Genomic DNA, 26,824 nt, shown 5'->3' with positions numbered 1-26,824 from the left:
TATTAATTTTTAAAATCAGACGTCCTTGGCTGGGGACAGTGAGACTCCCTCATATTGAAATGGTCTTTCTTCCTTTATCTGTTCTACAGTTTTAAAGGGGGAACCAGAAGTTATTTTGTGATTAAAACAAAACAAAAATCATTTACTATCTTAAAGTTAGCTTGTAGCATTTTTAGCTTGTTTGTCTGCCCTTTTCGAAGTGTATAAATATCATCAAATCCGGAAGAAAAGTATTGAAAACTTAAAACTAGTCAGATTGAGCGCTGTATCTGTGTATGTACATATGTGTGTGTGTGTATTTATGTGAGTGTGTGTATTAATGGGTTACTGAAGGTCAATTTGTGAGTGTGTCAATTCTCTGTTACGAGTAGTTCCCTGTATTTTACATGAAAAAATAAATCTAGCAAGTCCCCATGTCCACCGTGGAGGATACTGGGAAAAAAACTTTTCAAAATACAACTTAAACACTTTTAAGAAACATCCAATAATTACCTTTAAAAGCTCAGCATTTGCACAAATCTTCAAATCTAACTTTCTTTTCTTACCTCATAAAACACTGGCTGTTTCCAAACCGCCTCCTACACCAAATTCAGTCTGTAGTAGTCAGTCTGCAAAAACTTGCAAAATCTGCAGTTTGCCAAGAATCCCAGGATGTCCTACTGATCCAGGAAAATAGCTCAGTATGCAACTGTTCAGTCTACCTAGTGTACTGTTTCCCACAATGCACGGCGCTAACACTGTTAGTACTTACTGGTTGCTAATGTGGGTGGCAGGTTTTGGTGAATTACTGCCATCTACTGGAATGAGTCGGCATTACAACTACAATACAACAAGACGAACTTGAGATAATCCGTGAGATAGAAGTGAAGTGATAGTTGTAAAGGAGGTGTTTGCTTCTACAATTTCATTAAAGCCCCAAAAAACACTAATTCTTTTTTTTAACCATACGTGGATTATATAGAAGCAGTTTTTCCATCAGCTGTACAAATAAATACTCAATCCTTTCCAGATTCTTTTAGATAAACAATATAACTTTTGGTGTAAGATTAAAAATCAAATATGATGTTTCTGCTGTGTTCTGATTTAAAAAATCACTAAAATGCCAAGATCTACCCTGAGTTTGTTTTGTACATTTTTAATAAAGGTAAAAAAAAAAAAAAAATCATCAGCTGTATCTCGGCCTTCCGAAACTAAAACCAGAGAAGTTTTCTACATTCACTACATTCACATGTAGGATGTAGTAGGCGGTTTGGAAAACAGCCACAGAGGTCAGTTAGGTAGCCATTTTGGACAGATAGATCTTTGATTTCATTGGATAAATCCAAACAAATCAGAAATCAGTGGAAAGCCCAGGATGTCCTCTAAAGAGCTCAACAGCTTTTATCCTCGCAGTCTATTTTGGTTTTTTTAAAATAAAGCTTTGAAAGTGGTGTCCTCCACAGAAGACAAAAATGCATTGTTGGGTTTTTAATTTTTTTTTTTATTTAAAGCAAAATTGCAAAAGTTGCATAAATTTAAAAAATATTGATTTTTTTTAAATTGCAAAAAAACATACAAGAATTGTAAAATTAAAAAGAGATTTCAAGAGGTACAAGGCGTATAATACATATTTTGATAAATAAGCAAGGAAAGGCCTGTGAATAACAGTCATGGGGTCGCATGTTGGGTGTTAAAACCACAGAACTTTCTAGAAGTTTACTTTCATTTTACAGCCACCAGCATGCTGAGAAACACATTTTTCTTCCTGTGTTGTTTCAAATTTAAAATAATTTCTGTTCATATATGCAGTGAAAAAATAAGAGACTGAGAGAGATGTGGGATTGTATTTCCCAGGTTAGACTAAAGACATAATATCATTAACTGCAATAAGCTGAATCAACCCTCTGAGCATTTGTGATCAGAATTTAAGTATAAATCAATAAAGTGAGTCATCCACTAACTTTTCTTGTTGGGTTGAGTTTATATAAATCATTTCTGGGCCAAAGAAAAGCAGCAGCACTCCTCACTGTGCTCAGAGGACCTGAGGAGTGTCTGTGGGGATGGAGCGCTGACTGTCTGCCTGCAGCCCTCATCACAGGCCAAACAAAGTCAGCGTGAATCACAGGTGAGAAATACGGGCGCTGACGTAAAGGCCTGTCAATCTCTCTGCGCTGCAGACATCAGAACGAGCTGAGACGGCCGCGCGGCCGGACGCCAGGTCTGCCTGTTTACTGATAACACATGGATATAATCCATTCATGAGCTCACACACACACACACAGACACACACTTAAACAAAGCAGACTCTGCTGAACACATGCTGAATCCTTAAACTACAGAATGCTGCTGAGACTCAGTGTTTCTGGAGCTGTGACCTAATGACCTCTCTGACTAACTGTTAAACAATAGTCTGACCTCATGTCAGCACTACAAACAAACATAGATAACCTCAGTTTATTACATTAATTTCTCTAAAACATCCAGATTATGTTTTTCTTCTCCACTTTCTGCTTCTTTTAAGATGTTACGGTCAGCCTCTCCTGACATTTACGGTTCATACGAATCGAGTTACGTTCTGTGAGTTTCCCTCCTGCTGCTTCCTGCATGTTATTCATTAGATTTTTATACTCTGGCTCCACCTAGTGTCTGACTGTCTGTCAGTGCAGGGACACTACAGGGAGAGAAATCAAACAGCTGCTGTGATACTGAGGAGAGGGCACAGATCAGCTTTTGGTGGAAATGTTAATAATTATCAATAATGTAATGTGAATGGAAAAAGAAACTGTCGATCCCTTACTTGTTTCTGTGCATTATAGGCCCTGCATTTTACATTACCACCACTAGATGGTGGTCTAGAGCACCCTGAAGAAGGTCTGGCTATTGTAGTTTGAAGTTGCTCAAACTCAGAGGTCTATATTAGCAAAAAAAGAGGAAAATATATCAAATTAAAACCACAACAGAGATGACAACGTGAGGATAAAATCACTGCAATTCACAAATAGACAAACAGACATCTGGGTCAGTGTTTCCAAAAGAGGAAGTGACACACAATCTTGTTTTCTCGATGTAAACACCAAAACTACCAAGAAGAGTGGACTCTCTTCTTTTATGTCTTTCTTCCTGTTTTTGATCCAAAAAACAGACAAATCGTTCTTTTTTTTATCGCGTTCATATCAGGCGCTCCATCCTTTGATCCTCTCCATGATCTCGGTTGTCTTTTCTCACGACCATGTCACTCTTTCTCTCTGAACTACCTCGACTCATCAAAGTTTTTTTTTTTTTTTTTTTTACAAATATTGATATCAGTAAATATCTGTTATCAGCCATAACAGCAGTATCAATATGAGATATCAGTATCGCAGAGGCAGCTGCTGGTCAGTCAAGGAGGGGAAGCTCATTTTTTCCCGACCTACTTCATAAATTTGTTTATTTATTTAAGTGTAAATTCTACCCTCCGTTCCTTTGCTAAAGGAAATGATCTGTGACCCTGTCGTACCAACCACGTGTTTTTCCCAGGGATTTTACCTGTGTTCTCTCAACGCTCGTCGTTTCTTAAAAAGGTAAACTCGCTGGGGATCGATAAAGCCTGCAGATCAGTCCAGAACAAGTAAACGTAGAACTGAGAAGATGCTCTGGTGGAGGGTTATTCTTCAAGATCGCTGACTGGCTCATTTCACTGTCAATCAAAAAGGGATTCAGCCTCAGACAGATCATCCAATCATCATGCAGAAGCCCAGCGTCCAGGCCAGCCCACTGCCTCATAGACCCCCAGAGATGCTGAGCGTCCGATGGGCGGGACAAAGCCCAGCGTTTATCCAATGACCGTCCAGTTTCCACAGTGGAACAACCCACTCTACGCTTCCCCTCTGAAGTCAGAAGACGCTCAGCGTCCGACTGTGTTAAAGCGCTGAGACGCTGCGGGGATGAATGAGAAGGAGGTGGAGCCAGTTAGCTGTGATAGGAGCTGATTCTGAACAAAAGATGAAGGAATTCTAGCGCAAAATTTAGTCAATGAAATGTTCACACAGCAGAACATATCAACACTTTTTGGGGACATTTTAGGGGAAGCCGAGCTTCCTTTGCAGTCTGAGCGCAATTGCCACTGCAGTATCAGCCAAAATGTTCATATCTCTGCATCCCTTTCTTAACGTTGTGGTTGATTGATATGTGGCGTCTGTATTTCTGCTGAGTCACGCTCTTGTACCTTTTAGTCTGTCTTAATTAGAATGCAGCGCCACCTTTTGGCTTGGAGTCTCACGCACTGCGGTGAAGACGTAACTTTTAGTGAGGCGTGTGTTTGTTTTGAAATTGAATGGAGATGGGATTGCAACAAATTTTCTTTGTTCAAGTCAACTTTTTACTGGATACAAAATGCCGAGGTAAGATAGTTTTAAACACATAAACAGTTACAGCTACGGTTTGAAACGTAGTTTAGTAGCCAGCTATATTTAGCTCTACTCACAGCCCGGTGCGCTGAGATACGTCTGTAATGCGTAACATCTTCCAATCAGAGCAAATGTAACTTCACTCTTTATTTTATTGATAGACTCTCAAGTTTGAACAGACCACTGCAGAATAACTGCTGACTGTGGGTTGGAGTCAACATTAGCATGAACATTTTAGCCCTTTTAGCCTTTAGCTCGTGATCTATCTCTCTCCTGTTTATCTTTCTCCTGCTCTTCTGTCCTTTTTCTGTCTGACAGTTAGGCTCCAGTGTCCACCATCACTACAAAATTAATCATAGAAATCATTTTCAGGAGAGAAAAACACGGATCTCTCTTCTCTCTTCTAAACTTCATCAGCTGACGTGGTGGTGTTTAAGTTTTCATTTCAGAGAGAGGATGTAGGATTGACATGGACTGGTAGTTCATGGTGCAGAAATGTATTAATGTTTTAGTTTTCTTTTTATAACTGGAGACATTTCATTTAGATTTGCGGTCATGTTTAATTTCATCTGAAACTGGTTTGGTTTGGCTTTCAGCGGACTGGACCCAGAGCCACCTCCCTCAGATAACCACTTTGGAGTATTACATGATATAACGGTCAACAGATGGTCTATAGACGAGCAGGAGATTACACTCCACTTTATGATTTTTACAAAAAGAGGATTTTATAACAAAAGTAAAATAAGAACGTCCTGACACAGCGTCGTGCTTTGACGCAGGCTGCCTGGCTGAGTCTTGAGTGGGAGGGGTTCAGTGGGTGTGTGCCCCCTGAGCAGGCACAGATGCCGGGCACAGTCGGGGAAGGAAGCGCCTGGCTCTCCTTCCGTGGTAACCGAGGGAAACTCTGGTTCGGGCGTGGGCCCAAGAAGATGCAGAGCCAAAGATTGTGATGCAAACAGGTCACATCTCAGCGCAAACAAACACGTCTGCAGACCCAGGAGGACGCTGTGTGAATGTTAGCTTAACACTGCGACTGTGAGCCTGCAGCGTGCTCTACCACGGCCGACTGACTCAAGAAAACAATATATATCTCTACTTTTTTCTTTCTACAGGTGGATGAAATTTTTTCTGTGTTTCCCAAAGTTTAAAAAAAGCATCCTAATGATCAAAAGTTTCTCAAGATGTTCAGAATTTATCACAAGTAGCAGCTTTTTTGACTCTAAATGATGACAAAATGTACTCACTACCACTCTCCATCAGTAGATCCTGTTTCTAAGAGGAGGAAAACTTAAAGCGACATTTTTTACTGACAGAAAAATGGTGGAAATCCTCAGGTTCTTTCATACACTAGTTTTTTTCTTCTCAGTTTTTTTCAAAACCATAGAAACCTTGGTCATTTCAGGACTGACGTTTTCCAAGTTTTGGGTTTGAATCAGTCAGGAATAAAGGTCAAAAGACAGGAAAGCAAGAGCTAGGGGTGCAGGTTACTATGAGCTTAATTTCATAATATAAATATATTCTTTTTTGCTGATATATACAACTTGATGGAATAATTATGCACATGCAATGGCGGCTAAAATGCTCCAAAAACAAGCTTCAAATGTCAGCTCTGTGAAAGAAGTTTCAGACTTAAAGTGTGTTTATATCCACAAAATATCAATATTGTGCCTCACTAACAAAAACTGAACAGACTGAAGTTGTATTTTTCTCATCACTCAGTTTATGGTTTCCTATAACCCTGAGTTTTTTGCAGGGATATCGTGATGCCATGAGAAACCGCGTCGTGTCGTGTTCCCTTTGCTGCAGCACCGTTGACTCAAGCAGGCACGACTCCGCGCTCGAAGGTGACGCTGTTCTTGGCCTTGAACTCAGAACTCCTGTCATGTGTTTGCCAGCATAATAGCAGCCACACAGGCACAGTGCTGATCGAGGTGTTTCAGGAGCTCGAAAAGAGAGGACAGCTTGGATTTTATTATAAGAGAAGAGCTGAATCTGTGTTTTTAATCTGCAGAGTTCACTCAGAAGTACAATAATCCAGAGCTCTGTACTGAGTTTCCTTCATCTTCACCTCTTTCTGATTATAAAACAATTTCTATTTTTATGTTAAAGTTGTTGCACTAAATTGAAAACACCTTACATCCTGCAAAACATGACAATAACCTAAAAAAGACCCTATTTTCCTGCACTCAACTTGACCCTGAAGGGCGCATGATCACAACATCCACACCGCTCCTCCTCACCTGCTCATTTGTGGACGAGATGGACAGGAAAATTAAAGAAATTAAAAATGTAAAGGAAAAAAAAGGTATGTGCATAATGTTATTTAGAAGTTTTACTCGCAGTCATGCTAGCTTGTTATCAATTGGTAGTCATGTTTGACTGTGTAAGTCCTAACTTCTAATAAAGTTAACGTCAGTGATTTTCACCACTTTTTTAATCAGGTAAACAAACATTTTTATACGTGTAGATAAAACTACTCAAGACGGAATTCAGTCGGTAGCATAGACTGTATAAAACATGAACGTCCTCTTGTTCAGCTCCACAAAAACTGCTCCCCCTGGTGGCTGGCTGCAGCATAGGTCAAAAAATCCATCTCCCCAGTCATTCCAGATGGGCTGTGGTCAAACTTTAAAAAATTCATACACCTGGTAGAAATGTTTCTCACATCAGATTGTTGTGGTGATTTGAAGATATTATTTGGCTTCCTTGTATTCAAGTCCTCTTTTTTCTGAAAAGTTTATTTTCATTAGTTATAAGAGGTTAAAAACAAGGCTTTACGTCACATTTAACGATGATTGACAGCTGACGTTCTTGTGTTTTTTTTCCGGAATTGTAAAATATGTCAGGAGGTAGAGTCAAGAAGTGATTAGACTATCCAAAGAAAAAATATATATATTAATTTTGTCACCCAGCTCCACTCAGATTTTCCCAGAATCCCTCACAGTCTCTACTACGCAGACTCTGGCTGTACAACTGCTGCCAATGGCTTCCCCTGTGACGGGGGAATTTTGGCTTCAAAACCGTACAATGATAAATGGTGGAGCCACGCTGTCTACTCTATATACAGGCTATGGTCAGTACCTATAAAAGTAATAGAAGGACCTAATTCGGTACCTATCACTATGCAATTAAGGAGTGAGTATTGGCAAGAATCTCATGATAGGATATCATAGTATTGTGACATATAGTGATATTCTGCCCAGTTCACTATACAAAAACAACTTTTCTATTTTATTGTGTTTGAAATAAAGAAAGTCAGATGCAGTGTTTTATACAAACACTTAACTTCAAAACATAAAGTTTGTCTCTTAAACTGCTGTGACATTAAACTAATGCTGCAAAGAAATGATTGGGTGAAAGACGTGGTGTAACCAATGTTACTCATAAAAAAATCGAATACTGCACAAAACATGACTATGATTATTATTTTATCAGTCTACTACACTGTAAAAAATTAAACTTTAAATGATTTTAAACTGACTGACTCAAGAACAGAGAGAAAACTGATGTTTACAGCATCATAACCCACATCATCAAGTTTAGGAATGAATTCATTTTTATTTTTATTTTTTTATTTTATTTTATTTATTTTTTTTTTTCATTTATTTACTCATTTATTTATTGTTTATTATTATTATTATTATTATTATTATTATTATTATTATTATTATTATTATTATTATTAGCATTATAATTATTATCCTTTTTTGTAAATTAAAATGACAATGAAAATAAATGGTTAAAAAAAAAAAAAAAAGGAATGAAATATTTTGAATATACTTTGAGATTATATTTATTATAGAGTTTAAAGGTAATATACAGCGGAGTAGCTCTTCGGCGCCATCTACTGCAGTGGAGGAGCGGAAGACGTATTGTACTTCCAACCAGGGATGGGTACTAAATTAGGTACTTTTATAGGTACCGACCGAATTCTGTCAAAAGTACCGGGTACCGATTCACGTAAAACCAAAAGGTTCCATGTTTAGGTACCTAAATGCATCTTTGGGACTGTGAGGGAGTGGAAGAGTAGCTGATTTTCCATGCTGGACATGAACACAGCATTGTAAGGTTATATATTGTAAAATAATTATATTAGATTGAAAATGAAATATTTTATTATTGAACAAATTAATATTTTTTACCACATAAACACAAAAAAGCACCGAAAAGTGGTACCGTTGAGTACCGGGACTGATTGCCAGGTATCGGGTATCAGTACCGTATCGATTCAAATGTGAAAGGTACCCATCCCTACTTCCAACTCACCTAAATATTGATATTAAGAGTTGAAATATCGACTTTATCACAGGTCAAAGTATCATGATATACCTCTAATGCGAAACAACAACAACAACAAAGAAGCAAAGAGCGAGAGTTGACAGATGCAGTAGAACCAGGAAGAGGCATGCAGCCATGGAAAACAACTTTGAGGAGGAAATACTCAAATTATTTCGAAACAGATGCAACACTAAGAAATGCAAAAATGAATAGAGGCTCAAGAAGACATAAAAAAAGCATTGCAATTAATGACAAACAGCAAAAGGACACAAATCTCCACCAAGCAAAGCATAAGCAAAGCAGCAATGCAACCACAAGAAGAGCCAAAGCAATGCAAAATGACCACAAGAAGATGCAAGATGAACACATGGGTGTAAATATGTCAAAAACTTTCAACAAACTGTGGAAAAAGTCTGGCTGTCTAGCTATTGTGTCAGGGTTACCTCATATGTGTCGTCAGCAGAAACTTCTGGATGAAGAAGAAGACTTTCTTAGGCAAGTTTGAGCTGCACTTCATTCAAAATGTCCACAACAGCCTAATTCCTGCTTCCTGATCACATGTCACTGAACTGACCAATCAGAGGCCAGGATCAGTTAGCTAAAGGTGAGGACAACCAGGTGAGTAAGTTCAGCTGGTGTTTGCCTCACTTTTAAAAAATGTGGATGAGTTGTTGCTAGTTTCATGCTATCGGTGGATTTTCAGGTCAGAAAAAGAGAAAATGAACAAATTAATTTTGTGCATGGAGCATTTTAAAGCTGAGGGGTCCAGGTGGACTGGATTCTGCTCAGGATGAACCACCTCTCAACCAGGCTCTGCATCTTTGTCTCAGTTTGTTTTAAAGGTATTTTCCTCTGAGGCTGAAAATAAAAATCTGTTCAGCAACCAAACCTAATGACACACTAATGTCACTCCACCCGGGATTGATGTGAGATTATAGAAAGTAATCCGCAGCAATACACAAGATTGTTTCCAGGGATAAAAATACTTCTTTCAGAGGAGAGGTGATTGCACTGCCACATGTTCAGGAGAGCTCTCAGGATTCAAAGAGTTAATTCAGAAGCTAAAGGCTGATCAGGCATGGGTATCTGAGAAGATCTGGACTTTCTGCTCTAAAATGCTGCGTGGAAACATCCGGATCAGGGAACGCATCCAACACTTCACGGAGCTGCGCTTTGGCAGCATTTCAACTTTCACTCTGCCTCCTACCTTGATCGCTTCCTCCTGCAGAGGGAGATTCCTCCAAGTCCTGGTCGTCAGGACTTTTCCGTTTCTTCGACATTTGCTGCTCCCTGATCTATCCACAGCTGAATCGATATCTGCTGATTACGCGGGACACCTTCACCCAGCAGGGTACACAACACATACAACAGTCTGGGGGAGGTGAGAAGAGAAATGCGAGTCAATCTCAGTCCCATTCATTCAGATGTCTTCTCGGTGTGTCCTCTCCTCAGCGTGCCGGGTGCGCAAAGTTACCATGTGGTGTCCAGCCGAGCATCTGGAGACGCAGCGAGGCATGGAGCCGGTCTCCTCCTGACTCCTGGGGTGATCGGACAAGATGTGACTCCGCGGAGTGTCCGGGGCTTATTTCCCTTGATAGATGAGGAATATTTGCAGATGAAGTGCTTCGTCGATCACGTGTGGCGCGGATTATGATGAACGCCGCTCAGATGGAAATTACGCACACGGTGCAACTTGTTGATCCACGTGCTGATAAAAGTGGTTTTCGTCAGTCCGGATGGGTCTTTGCAAGTCAATTTAGATTTTCTACGTTGTATGGGGCCCTTTTTCCTGAATGTAGCTCTGCGACGTCAAGGTCTAATCAGGCAGGGATGACGCACAGCCGACACAACGGGAACTCTTGGGTATCTTGACGAGGAGTGTAAACGGAGATTATCTGGAGGAGGCCCGCCCGCTAAAGTACACCAAAGCATGTGTCCTTTTTGGCAGCATGACAGCTGCGCACTGAGTTGCGGGTTGTGAATGCTCTCTTGCAACATCTGTGAGGGAGGAGAGGATTCCTCCACGGAGTAAAACTGGAGTCACTGTGCAGCAGAAGTGTTTTAAGGAGGGGGAGTGCACAGCGCAGCGCGGCAGTGGCACAATAGCTTCTCTTCAGAAAACAGTCTGTCCGAAACTCGTTTTGCGCAAAAGCCTCTCGATCCAAATGGAAGAGGGCGGCATAAAGCGAACAAACGCGCATTGTTCGCGAGGGGCGGACAGCTTCGCTTTCACTTCAGCGTGCTTCAGGGAGGGAGGGAGCCACAGGGCAACTTGAGAATAGGCTGTGAATAAATGCAGCAGGAGAGTAGTGGTGTTGCGTGCACTATAAGAGGAGGCAGTGACGCCACTGGTCTGGCTTTTACAAACTGCTTGATGGTAGTTTTCCCCTCAGGACGACTCGACTTGACTCTGAGTGCCAGAGAATAACAAAGCAGCACAGGACTCTGCGAGCTGACAGATTTCTGCACAAACCTGCTCTGATAAGTGCTGACTTTTACTTTCACGCGTTAATTTTCCTTTCAGGAGTGGATGCCTGACACCAGATAGAGAAAAGCCCCACACGCACACTCCTCCTCCTCCTCCTCCTCCTCCTTTCTTCATTCTCTCATACGCTGATTTATTTATGAACTCTCCCGGGTCAGGGGATCATATTCCATTTACTACATCTGGTTTAGATTTCCAGTGTGGCACCTTCACTGTTTCTCCAAAATGTGTCACATGGATGAAAATCTCTGGAATCAAACCTTGGTTTTTCTGTGTGTGTCTGTGCGCACATCCGCGGCGGGTTTCTTGCAAAGAGCTACAGTTGCATTCATGCCAATGACGCTGGCATTTCGTGGTATTTTCTGAAGGCAAACATCCCTCTCTGCCTCTCTGCCTCTCTGGCTCCCCCCTCCCGTCCCTCATTCACTGCAGCTACTGACGTCAAGACATGCTTGCGTCAATGCTCCCTGCTTTGACAGAGAGCTTTTTTTCATTGGGATCATAATGGGATTATTAGGCTTAGAGAAATACCCTGCCTTCATGGCTTTTTAGATTTTTTTTTTTAATGCATGTCCTATTATATTTTCTTGCTCTAAATATCACACCCTATAATAAGAAAGAGATGTATAATTGTCTGTTTCTGAATATCATTCAACGCTGATGCTGCTTTTCCTAGAAATCCTTTTTTTTTCACATTAAAAAACATGAAACTCCTCTTAGAAAACTTAATGTGCACAAAAAGAGAAGAGAATAACCTCTTTTCTATGAGTGCATTAATTTTCAGTTCAGATAACCATGGATAAACGCCACGGCGTGCACACATGTGCCACATTAACTGTACAGACAGTGAGCTGACAGCAGCGAAGCAGTCGGTTGTGTATTTGATTTAGCGGATTAGATGTCTGTTCCTTCCTGTTGCTGCTTGTACAAAAGGGGGAGGATGTCACGATGTCCTTATACACTGACCTTGATCTTCTGGGCTCAATGGGCTCTTGTGCACGTCGACCAGCCTCACATAAAGCCCATCTTTACGTTGCTCCTAAGTTTTATTCAAATAGCCGGCACACATTGGTGTTGCTGGATTGGGATCTTCCTTTTCTGTGGTGAGGGGAAGTTTTCAGGAGGTTAAAGGACATCGAAAGGCAGCACCAGGAAGTGCAAAGACAGAAACACAAAAATAAGGCAAAAGGTCACAATTTGAAAGAATTAAAGTCTTGCAGGTCGTCTCTCGATTGGGAGGTCAGGGATTCAATCCTGCAGTGTCCTTGGGCAAGACACTGAATCCAAAATTGCTGTGTGAATATATATGTCCCTTAAAGCAGCCATACCACCAAACATCCCAAACCAAAGTCCCGTTCACACATGCACAGAATGCTTCAATACTGTCTGAAATTCTCAAGTTTAGCTGCAAACAACCTGGATTTCAACTCCAACCTCACCTGCAGAGTGTCCCCACAGCACGGCAGGTGAAAGAAAGGAGGATTCCCCACAAGAAAAGCCCCGTCTCCACCAAGCAGTCTGGTTTTAGATCAGTAAGTCTGATCTTGTATGCGTTTTCCTAGCCAACCCCCTGGTGTAAGCCGTATGCTGATAGCTGCGTCAGTTACATGATAGTGTGACGCTATAGCAGCGCGACTCAGTGTACCCACTAATAAATCCAACGAAGAAGAAAAACGTGACACAGTAAACAAAGAGCATTTCGTCCTCTCTGTGATTGGCATGTAGCTCTTTGATACAAATAACAATCAAGCTTTGTTTCAGAGAAGGCTGTGTGCCACTGTTGCACAGGAAGTGACTATTCTTTCCACCAATCAGCTGTCTGCAGTGTTAAGCTCCACTTTCTGGGGTCGGATCTGTTAAGTCTGGCGCCCCAACGGAAGAGTCCCAAGAATTGGGACTATTTGTCTCAGTTATTTTGGGATCTGTTACGGGATTAGTCCGTGGAGAGAGACAGAGACGAACTGAACTGCGTTTTTCTTCTTCGTTGGATTAATTGGAAGGGTACACCGCATCGCGCTGCAATGGCGTCACACTATAATGTAACTGATGTTGCTATCCGCATCTGGCTTAAGGCTGGTTAAGCTTGACGCTTCTGCGGGGTCCACATGGTTTAGTGCGGACGAATGACGTCATTTCCACACCTACTGCAGAAATAAAGGCACCTGACTCTACACACAGAGATCTCTGTGATACCCGAGGGTTAAATATTTCATGGTCCAGAATTGCGTCCACCCTCGGCAGAGAAAAAAAATCGGTTAAAATAACCTTCATAAATCTCTGGGACAGATAAGTCATGTTGTAAACAAACAAATGGCAAACTTCTCCAACCTTTTTTTAGTACTATGGTAGATGTAAGTTTGTGGTACACCACCCCCTGCAATTTGGGAATGGACACTAATGGACGCCGTGTGGGGTGTTAAGAAGCATAAAAACCTCACATGTTCTTTCAAGTGGATCTCGTGTGTCTTATTTCTGCACGTCACGTTCACACGGAAAGCATAACACAGCCTTTACACACCACCTATCACAAAGGGCACGTTTAGCTGCTGTAGTGACTGTTGTGCCCGGATTTTAGTCACTGTCTCGGTACGGGAGTAAGGTGTTTTTGACACGCTTCTTAAAAAATGTCCGATCCAAAATTATGGTAGCATCGTTTCTCCCATTTAGTCATTCACAGAAAACGCAGGCAACTTACTTGATTTATATGTTCGAACCATGAGGAGTAGCTGTAAAAACCTGTTGCCCAAATTACTACTTCCCCTGTGCCCTTCTTGCAGTATCTACCTCTAGATTTACTTAAATTGCCCCCTGTGGTGATTGTGTAAGTGACCAAAAAACAAAAGAAAAAAAACAACCTAAAATAGCCCGTACAACAGCAAAAACGTAACAGGATCAGACTTTTCTGATCCAAACTGGACTACTTTGTGAAAAAGGGGTTAAAGTGAGCTGGGGTAAATATCTCTATTATCAACCAGTGTAAAAATTTCCATCTAATATTGAAATAAAACTGAAATAAAATATCATCATTGTGTTGGCTTTGCTCACTTTGCATACCTTATGAACATTACATGGTGACTATTGCCTTTTCCTCCTTTTGGACAGGGAAACGTTTCAGTCAGAGGGACGTCTGCGAACGAGCAACTCTGAGGCAGATCTTCCTGAAATTTTCTAAATCTTTATTGTGGACTGCTCGTCTCAAAAAGACGTATGCCTTATGTTAAGATCAGTTATTTGGACTGTGCTGTATCAGGCTGCATTGACGTTTGTATCTGTTTCTTTAAACTGTGACTTTAATAATCAACCCTTGATCACTGAGTGGTTTCTCTCTGTTTATTTTTCCAAGTTAACATAAACGTGTATCTCATTTCACACAGCTACATCATCCGCATACATCAGAGGTCCCGTGAGAAGCTTTTTATGGATTATTTTACAGGCTCAATTAAAGATAATGTCTCTTTATGACGATAACAAAGCAAACAAGGTAATTACTAACAACTGTGAACAATTGATATCAAGTTATTTTGAAAGCTTCAAACAGCTGCTAGAGGAAAGGTGACGGATAAAATGAAGTCTGCTCCAAAAGACGACTTTTTCATATTTTCCAACGCAAAGATTTTCAATAAGTGACACTTTGAGTGTTACAAGCAAACAGAAAAAATAACATTTTATCGAATAAATAAATAAATAAAAATCTTAAAAATCCTGCGCAACCATCACTTCTGGGCCTCTGAACATGTGTGTCAGTGTCTGCGTCTGCTTCTAACCCCCTCCTCTGCCTGGATGTTGATGTTTTGGTCGTATAGGGACGTTTCTGGGCAGAGAGTAAGCGTGGTTACACCAGCAAATTCACAGAGCACCCAGTGTGGAAGTGACTTTGAGTGCTGATGATAGCAAATGGAAGCTAATCAGAGCGGCTAGGATAGTGGACGAAGCACAGAGGAAGAAAAACAACCAAAGTGAAACGAAACGGCAACCAGATAAAGCTTTTTCCTTAACAAGAGTGAAACTTGGCTCGACTTTTACTTGCTTTCAGGAACTTGGAGAGCAGCACAAGACAAAGAGCAACGCAAGTTAGCTTTCTGCTAACCAGGTATGTGTCAAATACCTGTTATTAGCTTGTGCTAACATGCTAAATCAGATGCACCATTCTCAAGTCTCTCCCATGTACAAACGTGATTCTGCAGGTGGTTTCTGGACTAGTGAGTGTGTTCACGTAGTCAGGGTCAGAGGCTGTGTGTGTGCTGCTGCTGGCACTGAGCCAAGGAGGAGGAGCCCAGTTTGAACGCTGTGTTCACTAACAAGTAACCAAAATTCATGCAGACACTACCTTTAAAGTTCTTTATAGGAGCTTTAAACAAGCTGACATCAACAGGAAGACTGGATGTGGGCTCAAAGTTTTAAGCTAGTTTTTTTGCATTGATTTCAAAGTTAATTTAGTGCAAACACTTTTTGTATCACACTGTAAAAAACTGAAATCTGTATCAGTGTTTTTGTCGTATTTTCAGTAGAAAATGTCTTTTTAGACTTAATATGAGCCACATTCACCTGACCAGTCCAGAAAAATGTCTTCTTTCAAAAAATGATGACTGAATTGCTGTAACAACAAAAAAAAAAAATCGTATTAAGACATTATTCTAGTTTCAAGCAAATTTTCGAGCAAATTTCTCTTGTTCCATTGGCAGATTTTTTTTTTTACTTGTAAATGATAAATAAATAAAAATAAAAATAAAAAATAAAAACTAAAATAATAATAATAATAAAATTGATAATGGTAATTGAATAAAAATAAATAAATAATAAAAACTATAAAAAATAAATAAATTAATAAATAAATAAAATAATAATAATAATACATTCATAATAATATCAATACAAACAATTTAAAACAAGACATTTTTTCTGCACGGGTCAGGTGAATGTGGCTTATATCAAGTGTAATAAGACAATTTTTAACGTAAAATTAGTCAAAAACACCTGATAAGATTTCTCTTCAGGTCTAACAAACATACAACAGGAAGCCAAGTCACTTAATCCTCCCTGTGTCTTGCATCAGCTGAAGTGTGATACAGCTGCAGATCCTATTTGCTGACTTCTCTAAACCTCGATGACTTTGAACCTCGTCACCCTCTCACCTGCCCGTCAAGCTGTTTAAATATCAATGCAGCGGCATCCTGGTCCACCTCATCATTAGTGCAATTGAGTCTATAAATACCAAGGAGGCTACGTCAAACCGTAGACTCATGCCAACTATTTGGAGCAGGATTGTCTGTAAATAACACAGATAATTGATTTATGCTGCAACAAACTTTCTGTCATCACAAGCTGCAGATCAGAAACTTTGCTGAGTCATTCGAGGTCACATTGTGGTCGTACGTAAATCCAACATGCAGCATCCTGCTTTCTATTAATATCTCTGGTACGTATGGTGGAAGCTTCTGAGGGGGACACTGAGGAGGATTTATGTCTGACAGGAAGCTGCTCTGACGGGTTCACAGCCTTTTCACCTCAGTCACCATCTCTCAATCTGTGTGTAGCTGCAGCGTGCATGTGACGTTCATCGAAGCTCAGCTCTTCATGTTTAAGTTGACTTCTGACGCCTTCACACCTGCAGCTTGTTTGCTTTCTTCTGATGCAGACGATAAAATGATTCAGTGTTGCATTTTCCCCTCAGGTCTTATAGTGTTTGCGCCCTAAATTTGGAGAAAGCACACAGAGCTGTCCTTGCGTCATGATGTCACAGCCTCCTTTTTCTAGTGTGTAGGTAAACACACGTCAGGCTGCACTTTGCATTGTGGGAAACTGGCTTCAAGACGTAAACTAATGTTAGCGTACAAGCAAAAAGAGCTGTAGGTTGATTCAAAGCAGCAGAGAAGTCAACGCCTCATCCAAGCTTGTGTTTCCCAAATATATGAGGGTGATTCTTCAATGTATCATTTCCTCTGCTGAGTCACATGACCAGCTGCACGGAACTCCTAATCAGTGTGACATCATCTGTGACATCATCAAAAGCAGCAGAGTGAAGAGTGAAATTTATTCACAAAAGTTTTGGAAACAACTCCTCACAGAGGCCACAATTTGACCCAAATCTGTGTATGAATATGATATTTTTGTGGGAAATTTTGTCAGGAATCCAACCATGACATTTTTGAAGCTGTACGACTTTTGCTTTTTTGTCGAGAGGCCCAAATGCGGCAGCCTGCATAGGCAGGAATGAGAAATCCTACGTATTTTAATGGAGGGAGCTGGGAGAGCTTCTGTGGGGTTCACCGACTTTGAGGGCTTGTCATTGGAAAACCAGGTCTGAAACATCAAAGTACCACACATAATTTGTACAGCAGGGTCTAGTCTGTCATGTGAGCGAATTTCAAGGCAACCACTTGTGGTTTTGGAGGAGATCATTTTTGCAATAACTGTAAAAATGTGGCTAAATTTCATTTTGAAAGGCAAATTGCCGGCTTCCTGTTGGAGAGAGTATCAAAGTCAGGGGTATCATCAGCAAGAGCTTTGCGTCTCAACGAGACAAACATTTTGTCGTTGGTTTGATCTCTCTACAACATTCCTACTGGCCGCTAGGCCTGTTTAAGTGTGCCAAGGTGGCGCTAGAGAGCATATTATGGGATGTTGGGGGTTATATTTGGTGTCATATCAAAATTGTTTGCGGTGAGTTTTTGAGCATGGTTAGCAGGTCTATTTAGAGCCCAGAGCACGGACAGAATAATAAGAAGAAAGCAATAGACAAAAACAATATCGCCCTCTTCCTTCCAGCGAGGACCCTAAAAATATCCCTGTCTCAGTGATGATACTTTAATACACTTTATGAGTGTTGAAAACTCAAATGTGCAAGAATTTCACTGTTTTGGGCTCATCCCTAATCCAGGTGTTTTAACATCCCCTCTATAATAAAGCAATAAAAATACGAAATTAGTTTAAATCTTTGCTTTACATTTCCTCATTACAACTTAAAAAGACTTTTTTAAACTTCATTTGTTCAATTTGGAATTGATTAAAGGTTGAATTTTGCTTTCCTTTGTACTTCGTCATTATCATTACACTCAACATTTTACAGACAAATAAAGTGTTTACAATAAAATGGGAGTAGGTTTTTTTGGGTATCATTACCGAACAAGCTACAATTTGAATATTTCAAGAAACTTGGTAGGAGTTTTACTTTGTTTAAATTTATTTTGTGTACAGTGCATGCTAGCTAACCTGTTAGCTTGGCAAGTCTAAAATTTTAAGAAATCAATATTTGAATATAAGTTCTATATTCTACTAATAATTATACCTATATTTTAAGAAACTAGTAGGAAATTTCACTTTGTTTACATATATTTTGTGTACAGTGCATGCTAGCTAACCTGTTAGCTTGGCAACTCTAAAATTTTAAGAAATATTTTTTTAAATATTACTACTATATACTACTAATAATTATACATATATTTTAAAAAAATTGTAGGAAAATTCACTTTGTTTACATACATTTTGTGTACAGTGTATGCTAGCTAACCTGTTAGCTTAGCAAGTCTTAAATTTTGAGAAATTATTTTTTTGATATAACTCCTATATACTACTAATATTTATACTAAAATTTTAAGAAATAAGAAGAAATTCGACTTTGTTTACATATATTTTGTGTATGGTGTATGTGAGCTAACCTGTTAGCTTAGCAAGTCTTAAATTTTGAGAAATTAATATTTTGATATTACTACCATATACTACTAATATTTATACTAAAATTTTAAGAAATTAGTAGGAAATTTCACTGTGTTTACATATAGTTTTGTACAGTGTATGCTAGCTAGCCTGTTAGCTTAGCAAGTCTTAAACTTAACCAACATTACCATCACACAGGGGACAAGCCCAAAACAGTGAAATTCTTGCACATATAAATTTTCATCTCCAGGAAAAAGTATTAAAATGTCATCACTGAGGCACAGCTTTTTTTCATAACTTCTTCAACCTAACTTTAACAAAATTATTTCTGTGAAGTCTACCCTGGGGACAGAATAACTTCCTCAATTTCAGAATCACCCATGAATAGACAATTATTTACTTTTATTTATATACATTTAGTTATTTATTTATGTATTTTTATGTGCATTTATTTATTTATTTATTGAAGTATTTAATTATTCATTCATTAATATATCAATCTATAATTATGTCAGTTTTTGTCCCCCATACTAGATGAATTGAAAAACCTAGTGGATATAACTGGATACAAGAACTGTGACAAACTGCCTGACGCAGGACGCAGTCATGTGTCACCAGTAACCTCAGAGACTGGACTGGCCTCATGTCAGGGGGATGTGACTGGAACAGAGGCCAACTGTTGATCCGGGGGTTTCTCCCCTTCACGCTCACCCTCAGCTAATGCAGAACCAACAGACGGACAGATTCACATGGATGTAATTCTTCACCCATGTGTTCAAAATGCTGCTTCTCTACAGATCTGCTCTCAAAAAGGAGCAGTACGAGCTAAATCAGCCACATTGTTATATTTATTGTACTTTGAGGTAAGAGCATGTTAACATTTACAAAACTTAGACTATTCATTTATTAATCTGTTCACTCATTTATTCACACTGGTGGCCAGAATTATTATAGCACTCAGCATATTTAAGGGGAGTCAGTTGTTTTTGTTGAATTGGGCCTTAAAATACTCATTAAAACAAATGAAACATCTACAAAGTCATCATTATGTCATGATGCTCTATACCATAGAATAAACATCATAAGATTTAGGTCATTTTTTCTTTTAATAAGAGACACTAAAAATGATGAACTGGCACCTAAAGTCCATTAAAGCCGACAGTTCTGTTAGACATTCAAAGGAAAGCCTGGCCTGAGTTGCAGAACACACTTTGACTCTATGGCAGAGATGTGTGCTGCTCTAACTGCTGCAAAAGTTGGACAAACCAGGTATTAATGTTACAAGTAGATAAAAACAGAAGGACAGAACTTACTTCATCTGATATTTGATTTGCTCAGAGATTTACAAGCTATAATAACCCAAAACAAGGTGTTGTGGACTTTCACCGGCTGATACTGTTTTTATGGGGCTTTAATTTGCTGAGTTAACTTGAGAAAGACAAGAACATAGACTGTATGAAATATGGACGTAGTCTTGTGTAACTTCTGCTCTCAGTATTCCCCAATACACCAGATGATCGGCTCAACTCTACTTCAGTGGAGATCTACCAAAAGCTGCTTCTGGACAAGACAGTTATAGCGCCGAAATGTGTGAATGGAGCCTCGGTCACTTGAGCTGAGCTGTGTCTCTGATTGGACAATCAGACAATCCTAATATCTTTGAAACCACAGAGTTGGAAAAAAAAAATTACTGTTTCAGACCCAAGTGTTCGGAGCCAATCTGGCACCTCGGGCTTGAGTACCACAGGTAGGATCAAATCAAGTGATAGTCAGCAGTAACTTAGATGACAAAATCTCGCATTCCCCGGTTAATTCAAAGAGACCCTGAAAGTCCCAGAACCCAACTTTGTCCATGGAAATTTTTAAAAAAGTAGGAAAAAAAAGATTAGAAAGTAGTGCATAGTCTGCATAACAGAAGATCAAAAATGTGTTTTCATTTCATTTAGAAATAACAGAACAAATATCTTTTGTATTTTGGTATAAAATAAGAAATTCATTTACAAAAACATCAATTTACAACATTAAAGTCAAACTATTCCTTCATTTACACTATGAACAATTCTCAGAGTCAAAACTGAACTGAGCATATTCCTTCCTGCTGTAAATACCAAAGAGTTATGCTTAATATAAGCAGATTAATCAAGATGAAAGTTTAGTTACTGTACAAAAAATGATTCCTGATGCATTAGAAAATATTTGATGAGCACAAAAATAAAACAAGTTCAACTTCTGGGTTTTTTTGGTGTGAATTAAGAAACTTTTTAAGGATTTGAAGAACTCAAAGTTACTGTTTCTGTCTTTTTAACTCTACATCTTCTGAGCAGAAAAACAGGACAGTCTTTGCTTGTTTCTGTGATTTGAAATGGATCCAGTCTGTCGGATTTGTGGGATGATGTTTCCTTAAAGTCACAGCAGATTAAACGTCAGTTCCTCAGACTCACTCCTATCAGAGTGAAGGAGGAGTCACAGGAGTCCAGACTGAAGCCAGTCGCCCGTGTGGGGATGTGTCATACTGAGCCGTGTCGAGCACCTCTGTTCCTGTGCTGCTGTCATACATGGGAGAGCCAGAGGAGGGCGCTGTGGCCGAGTGGGTCAGGCTGGGGTAGTGGCTGCTGGACCCTCGTAGGAACTGGGAGCTCAGACTGCTGTTAATCCCTCCGTTCTGGGAGACCGGGGTCAGGGGTGAGCTGCTGACAGACCACAGGCTGCTGTACTGACTGCAGAGAAAGAGACGGAGAAAAACTCTGAGTCACGTCGTCTCAGGCGGGACGAGGAGCTACTTTTAGGAGACAAACGGCCCAGTTAGAGCAGGCAGAGGGGTGGACGGTCAGGGAAGAGCGCACAAAAATACAAAACAATGTCACACACGTCCTAATGAGCATTTTGAGATAAATGAGACAAAGCTTCCTTGTCTCAACTATTGTTCTCCTGCTTTCTTTTCTCACCAAAGCTTTGATTTCTTTATTATTTCTATATTCACCTTTTTTTTACTTCTGTCCCAGTTTGATTGAAAGATATATTTCTTAATCTCAAAAACTTTAATATTTTCCTTTTTGGTTCCTCTCTCTGCTGACTAAATTTTTAAGATAACTGATGTTTTAAGTTGATAAAAAAAGGTCAAAATTCTGAGGAAAAAAGTGTGATCCTGAATGTAAAGTCAGAATTCAAAAATTCAAAAATTTGGTCATAAATCTCAGATTTCTGAGATTCATTTTTTTTCAGAATTCTGGGATAAACTTTAATCTCAAAATGTTGTTTTTAATCTCTAAATTCTGAGATTTAAGTCACAAATCCGACTCTAATCTCTGATTTTTTAGACTGTCGGATTTTTCTCCTTTTCTACAAAATTCTGGGACTAACTTTAATCTCAGAATTTGGAGAATTATGTCAAAATTTCTGACTTTTTTCAGAGTTATGAGATTAATTTACGTGAGATTTATGTCACATTTTTTTATCTTTTTTTTCAGAATTTAGAGATTAACATTCATCTTAGAATTTTGCCTGTAATCTCAAAATATTGAAATTAAAGTCGAAACTCTGACATTAACCTCAGAATATTGAGATAAACTTCAATTATTTTAATTTTCCACAAAATTCTTGGAAAACTTTTAATCTCAGATTTTTATTTTTATTTTTATTTTATTTTTTACCTTTTTTTCAGAAATCTGAGATTAATTATAATCTAAATATCCTGAGATTAATGTAAGAATTTCTAATTTGATTTTAAATTCTGGGATTTACTTTAATCTCACAATTTTGCCAGTAATCTCAAAATTCTGAAATTAATGTCAAAACTCTGACATTAACCTTAGAACTTTGAAATCAACATCTGAATTTTTTCTCCTTTTCCATGAAATTCTGGGACTAATTTTAATCTCATAATTCTGAGATTTATGAGAGAATTTTTGACCTTCTTCAGAAATCTGAGATTAACATTAATCTCAGAATTCTGAGATTCATGTCAGAATTGTCGACCTTTTACTCAGAAATCTGCGATTAACTTTAATCTTAGAATTCTGTGATTAACTTTAAACTCAGATTTTTGTCCCAATCTCAGAATTATGACATCAATGACAGAATTCTGACATCCACCTCAGAAAAAAAAATATTAAGGTCAGATTTCTCAGAAAAAAAGTTGAAATTTTAACATTTTTTTTCAGAATTTTGACTTTATTTCTGAGAGAAAAAAAAAAGTAATAAAACAATTTGGAAAGCATCTGGGTTTTTTTCAGTGGCCCTAATCCTCTATAATGTGAAGTTTTGAAAAACACAAACCTGGAGTTGGTTCCAGAGGTGGGGTTGTGGGTCATGGGCATCATGCTGGAGTGTGTCTGCATCTGTAGTCCAGACCAGTTATCGTGGCTCGAGAGCATCGGCAGACAGGCCGAAGAGTTATCAGAGTAACCAACTACAGCACAAACACAAAGACAGGAGTTAGCTCTGTCAGTATTTCAGGTTTAATCACGTGCACCTAAACCTGCTTCACCCCAGGACGTTAAAAAAAGTAAATCTGTGAATATTTGAGAGACAAAAAATCCCCAAAGCCCAGACACAACTCCATCAGTGAAATATTCTCACGATACGACATTAAATATTGTGACACTACGCTGTATCTGCTTTTCCCACACCTGATATTCTCTTCATACATTCCTCCGTCTGAAGCTCAACCGTTTACAGCTCTGAGGCTCCACTCACACAAAAGCTGCAGGAATGCAAAACATCCCATGCTCAGCAACATTTGTTTGAGTTTCTTGTTAATAGCAGGAGAGGAAGTGGTGAAACTCCTGGATGTAAGAAGGTTAAAGGTGGAGGAGCCGGACACTCACTGGGCGAGGAGGTCCGGTGGGTGTAAGGAGCCGTGTAGGGGGAGGAGCGGTGGTTCCTCAGGGTGGAGTAGCGCTCGCAGCCGTGGGACGGAGAGAGGGAGATGGGGCCTCCAAACTGACTGTGAGGGCTGGTGGGGGGGCAGAGGGAACCTGAGCCCGGGATGAACCAACCACCTACTGGATCCACGGAGAAGCAGAGACACGGTGTGAGAATAATCGCTCAAATATTCTGGAACAAATCAGTTTAATGAATTATGGTGAAACTTACACTGGGAGTAAGTCGACTGCTGGTTTTCATTGACCTCTTCTCTCATATCTTTGCTGTCACTTCTGGAAAACAGTTGATTTTTACTTTTAGATTCATTAAATAAAATCAGTGAAACTGCATAAAAACTTTGTGCGTTCTTACCTCTCCTTGGCATCCAAGAAGGCCTTGGCAAATGGGTTGTATTTTATTTTGAGAGCAGTTATCTAAAATCAAAGCATTAAAATCAGGATTTTACTCAGCAGATCATAACAGATCAAACTACAGACTGTTTTCATTTAAAAAAACTGAAATAAAAAACTAAGCAAGATGGAGAATAAGAGCGTTAAGCGTAAATCTATCAAATTAACTCAGACGCAAAATTCTTTAAAGTAACAAAAAACACACAAGCATCATCCACTTAAGTTTGTTTCTCATGTCTGTATTTCAAAAACCTATCCATGAACACAGTTTATGGACCATCACAAAGGAAAGCCGTGCGTAAAGGCTGTGCGTAAATTACGCACGTAAATTGCGCATACATCAATTAACGATGAAACAGTTTTAACACGTTTTACACAAATAAAAATAAATGTTTTAGCACCAACCTCTTCGTTTTGGTATGCTGTTACTGCGATGAACTGTGTTTCTGGGAAAGAGTGGCTGGTGATCATCCTCCTCGGGCCTCCAACGCGGACTATGTGGATGCGAGGCTCGTACTTGTGTAGAGAGTTCAACATGATCTGCAGAACCAAAAAAAAGTATAATGAGCACGAGTAGGAGATTTATTTTTTGATTTATGGACTTAAAAAGCTAAAAGAAATGAGAACGTAAGCTATCCTCTCCTCACCTGTCCTCCTCCGTTGAGTTTATTCGTGAGTTTGACTTTGCTGAAGGAGACCGGAGCTTTCATCCAGTGCGCCCCGAAGTTTGGAGAGTCCGGGTGGATGTACACACAGCTGGGAGTCTGAGGCTCCGGTTTGCCCCCAGGGACCCACTCCCCGTTCACGTATTTCCACCTGTGATTGTCCGCAGACACGAAGTCCAGCAGGACGGAGTACATGGCGTTTGGGTCCAGTCCGGACACGTTTACCTTCAGCACCGGAAACATCCGCCTAAAAAACAAAACCAACAAATAAAAAAGTAAATAAAGTGATTTTAAAATATGAAATTTTATGTGAATATTCATTCGTTGAAAATCTGCTTTTTAACTTTTACTGATTCCTGTATATCACACTCCGTGGATCAAAAACTTTGAGCAAGTTGTTAAAAAACAGAATAATTGAAGCAAAAAGAGAAACAACCTCAGATAATCAACGACAGGTATGAAATAAAACTTTATAAACAAAGAAAAAAAATAGGGTTTGCTCTTTTTAAGTCCAGAGGATCAGAGTTTAGAGGAATAAAAGTAGAAGTAATCCCCAAACCGAAGTCTCACCTGCCGTTTTTGGTAACAATCATTTCATTTACAAGGTCCTTGAATTTCTGCCACAGCTCGCTCTCATCCAGAGAAACCTTCAGCTCCCTCTCCGTGGGGTCTCCCTTCTCGCTGCCGGCCTGCAGCTCACTCTCCACGGCGCTGAGGAGGTGGTCCACCCGGTACGGACTGGCCTTGCCCGGACACTCTCCTGTGGTCATCCTGTCCAGTAGCTCCAGGGTGGAAATCAGAGATGACAACAAATAATTCCTGAGTCTTTCACTTTCTCCTTCAGTCTCCAGAGACCGCTGTACCAAACTGAGAGACCCTGGAGAAGTCTCACTTTTATAGCCCGAGGAGAAGCTCCATGACAGGATGTGTGTTTGGGGCAGAGGTGGTTGGCTCGTCTCCTCTTTGATCTTTGCGGGCTTTTCTCTGATTGGCTGAGAGCGGCCATATCATTGAGGTCCACAGGCTGACAGCGTTTTGAATAAAGCACTTTAACCTACTTTATTACTCCAACCTGTAAATATTGACACTTAGATCAAAGCCACACCTGCAGAGGACAGACCCCAGCAGACAGAGCAGTGACGGACTTCAGCCTCAGAGGGGTCACAGTTTGTTAGAGAGTACAAAGTTTTATTCCTGAAACTTTTTAAAACTACATAACCAAAAAAACAGGGAGCTCCAAATGTTGTCTTGATCTGACTTTATCAAATGTGTTAACACAGCTGTTTGATTAGGATCACCTTTTTTTAGTAATCTTATGTGATCTGGGTTATAATGAGAGATTATATTACCAGAATATCACTGAGAATTTGTTTCGTTCGAAAGAGGATAAGGGCAACTAATTAATCTATTACTTTTTTTTTTATTACTACTTTATAATTTCAGGATATTTTGTGTTTCAATTTTAAATTGTAATTCTTATATTTGTTTATTTTTTATTTTATCTTATTTTTTTCCACAAAAATCATATTTATTTATTTATCTTTTTAATTATCATCTTTTTATTTTTTTAATTCAAGTCCTTTCCTTTTAGTTTTTTTTTTTTTTTTTTATCAACTTGGTTGAAAATAAATCATCATCATCATTCAGCTTTTGTGTATGGTGTATCAGAATATTTTGTATATCAATTTTATATTTTATTTTATTTTATTTTATTTTATTTTTTACAAAAATCTTATTTATCCCTTAATCTATTTAATTATTATCTTTTTATTTTCAAATTTAAGTCCTTCATTTTAGTTTTTTTTTTATCAACTGGGTTGGAAAAGTCATCATCATCATCATCATCATTTAACTTTTTCACACAGTCTGGTGTTAAAAAAATGTGAGCTAAAAATTGCAAGAATTGGAAATGTTGAAGAATCAAAATTTAAATCAACTCATATCGTCTCATTCCTGGTAATTATATATAAGGAAAAAGTGAAAATTACAAGTACAGAGTGGAAAAAAATACTAAATTTAGAAAAACTTAGACATCTTTAATGACAAAAACTTTTTATAACTCAGAAAGTTAAAATTCAACTAATTTTTTTTTTTTTTAGGAAATCC

The 26,824-nt window shown here is 39.0% G+C and overlaps 2 protein-coding genes across 4 annotated transcripts in view; both read right to left on the bottom strand.

Annotated features, from left to right (window-relative positions):
* pde10a (phosphodiesterase 10A) overlaps window positions 1-10,542 on the bottom strand; it is a 113,278-nt gene extending 102,736 nt beyond the window's left edge. For both annotated transcript variants that reach the window (XM_074676251.1, XM_074676252.1), the window contains exon 1: window positions 9,850-10,542. In XM_074676251.1, the coding sequence (XP_074532352.1) occupies window positions 9,850-9,922 (73 nt within the window). In that variant the 5' untranslated portion in view covers window positions 9,923-10,542. The remainder of the gene's footprint in view (window positions 1-9,849) is intronic.
* A 10,401-nt stretch (window positions 10,543-20,943) lies between these two features.
* Window positions 20,944-26,096, bottom strand: tbxtb (T-box transcription factor Tb). Of its 2 annotated transcripts, none has more exons than XM_074675904.1 (9): window positions 25,611-26,096; window positions 25,289-25,500; window positions 24,701-24,965; window positions 24,459-24,593; window positions 24,016-24,077; window positions 23,875-23,936; window positions 23,607-23,780; window positions 23,056-23,188; window positions 20,944-21,497 (listed from the first exon to the last, which is right to left on the bottom strand). In XM_074675904.1, the coding sequence occupies exons 1-9, from the start codon at window positions 25,722-25,724 to the stop codon at window positions 21,227-21,229; spliced, it is 1,428 nt and encodes a 475-aa protein (XP_074532005.1). In that variant the 5' UTR covers window positions 25,725-26,096; the 3' UTR covers window positions 20,944-21,226. The 2 variants fall into 2 exon arrangements, with proteins under 2 accessions (XP_074532005.1, XP_074532004.1); XM_074675903.1 differs by having other exon boundaries at window positions 23,607-23,783; window positions 25,611-26,094.
* Between the last annotated feature and the right edge of the window lie 728 nt (window positions 26,097-26,824).

The sequence above is a fragment of the Halichoeres trimaculatus genome, unplaced genomic scaffold (genome assembly GCF_033239565.1).
Source record: "Halichoeres trimaculatus isolate MK-OKI-2021-1 unplaced genomic scaffold, fHalTri1.1 fHalTri1_scaffold_8, whole genome shotgun sequence".
Taxonomy (NCBI): Eukaryota; Metazoa; Chordata; class Actinopteri; order Labriformes; family Labridae; genus Halichoeres; species Halichoeres trimaculatus.
The sequence above is the reverse complement of the archived record's forward strand: the minus strand, read 5'-3'. Positions and strand labels throughout refer to the sequence as shown.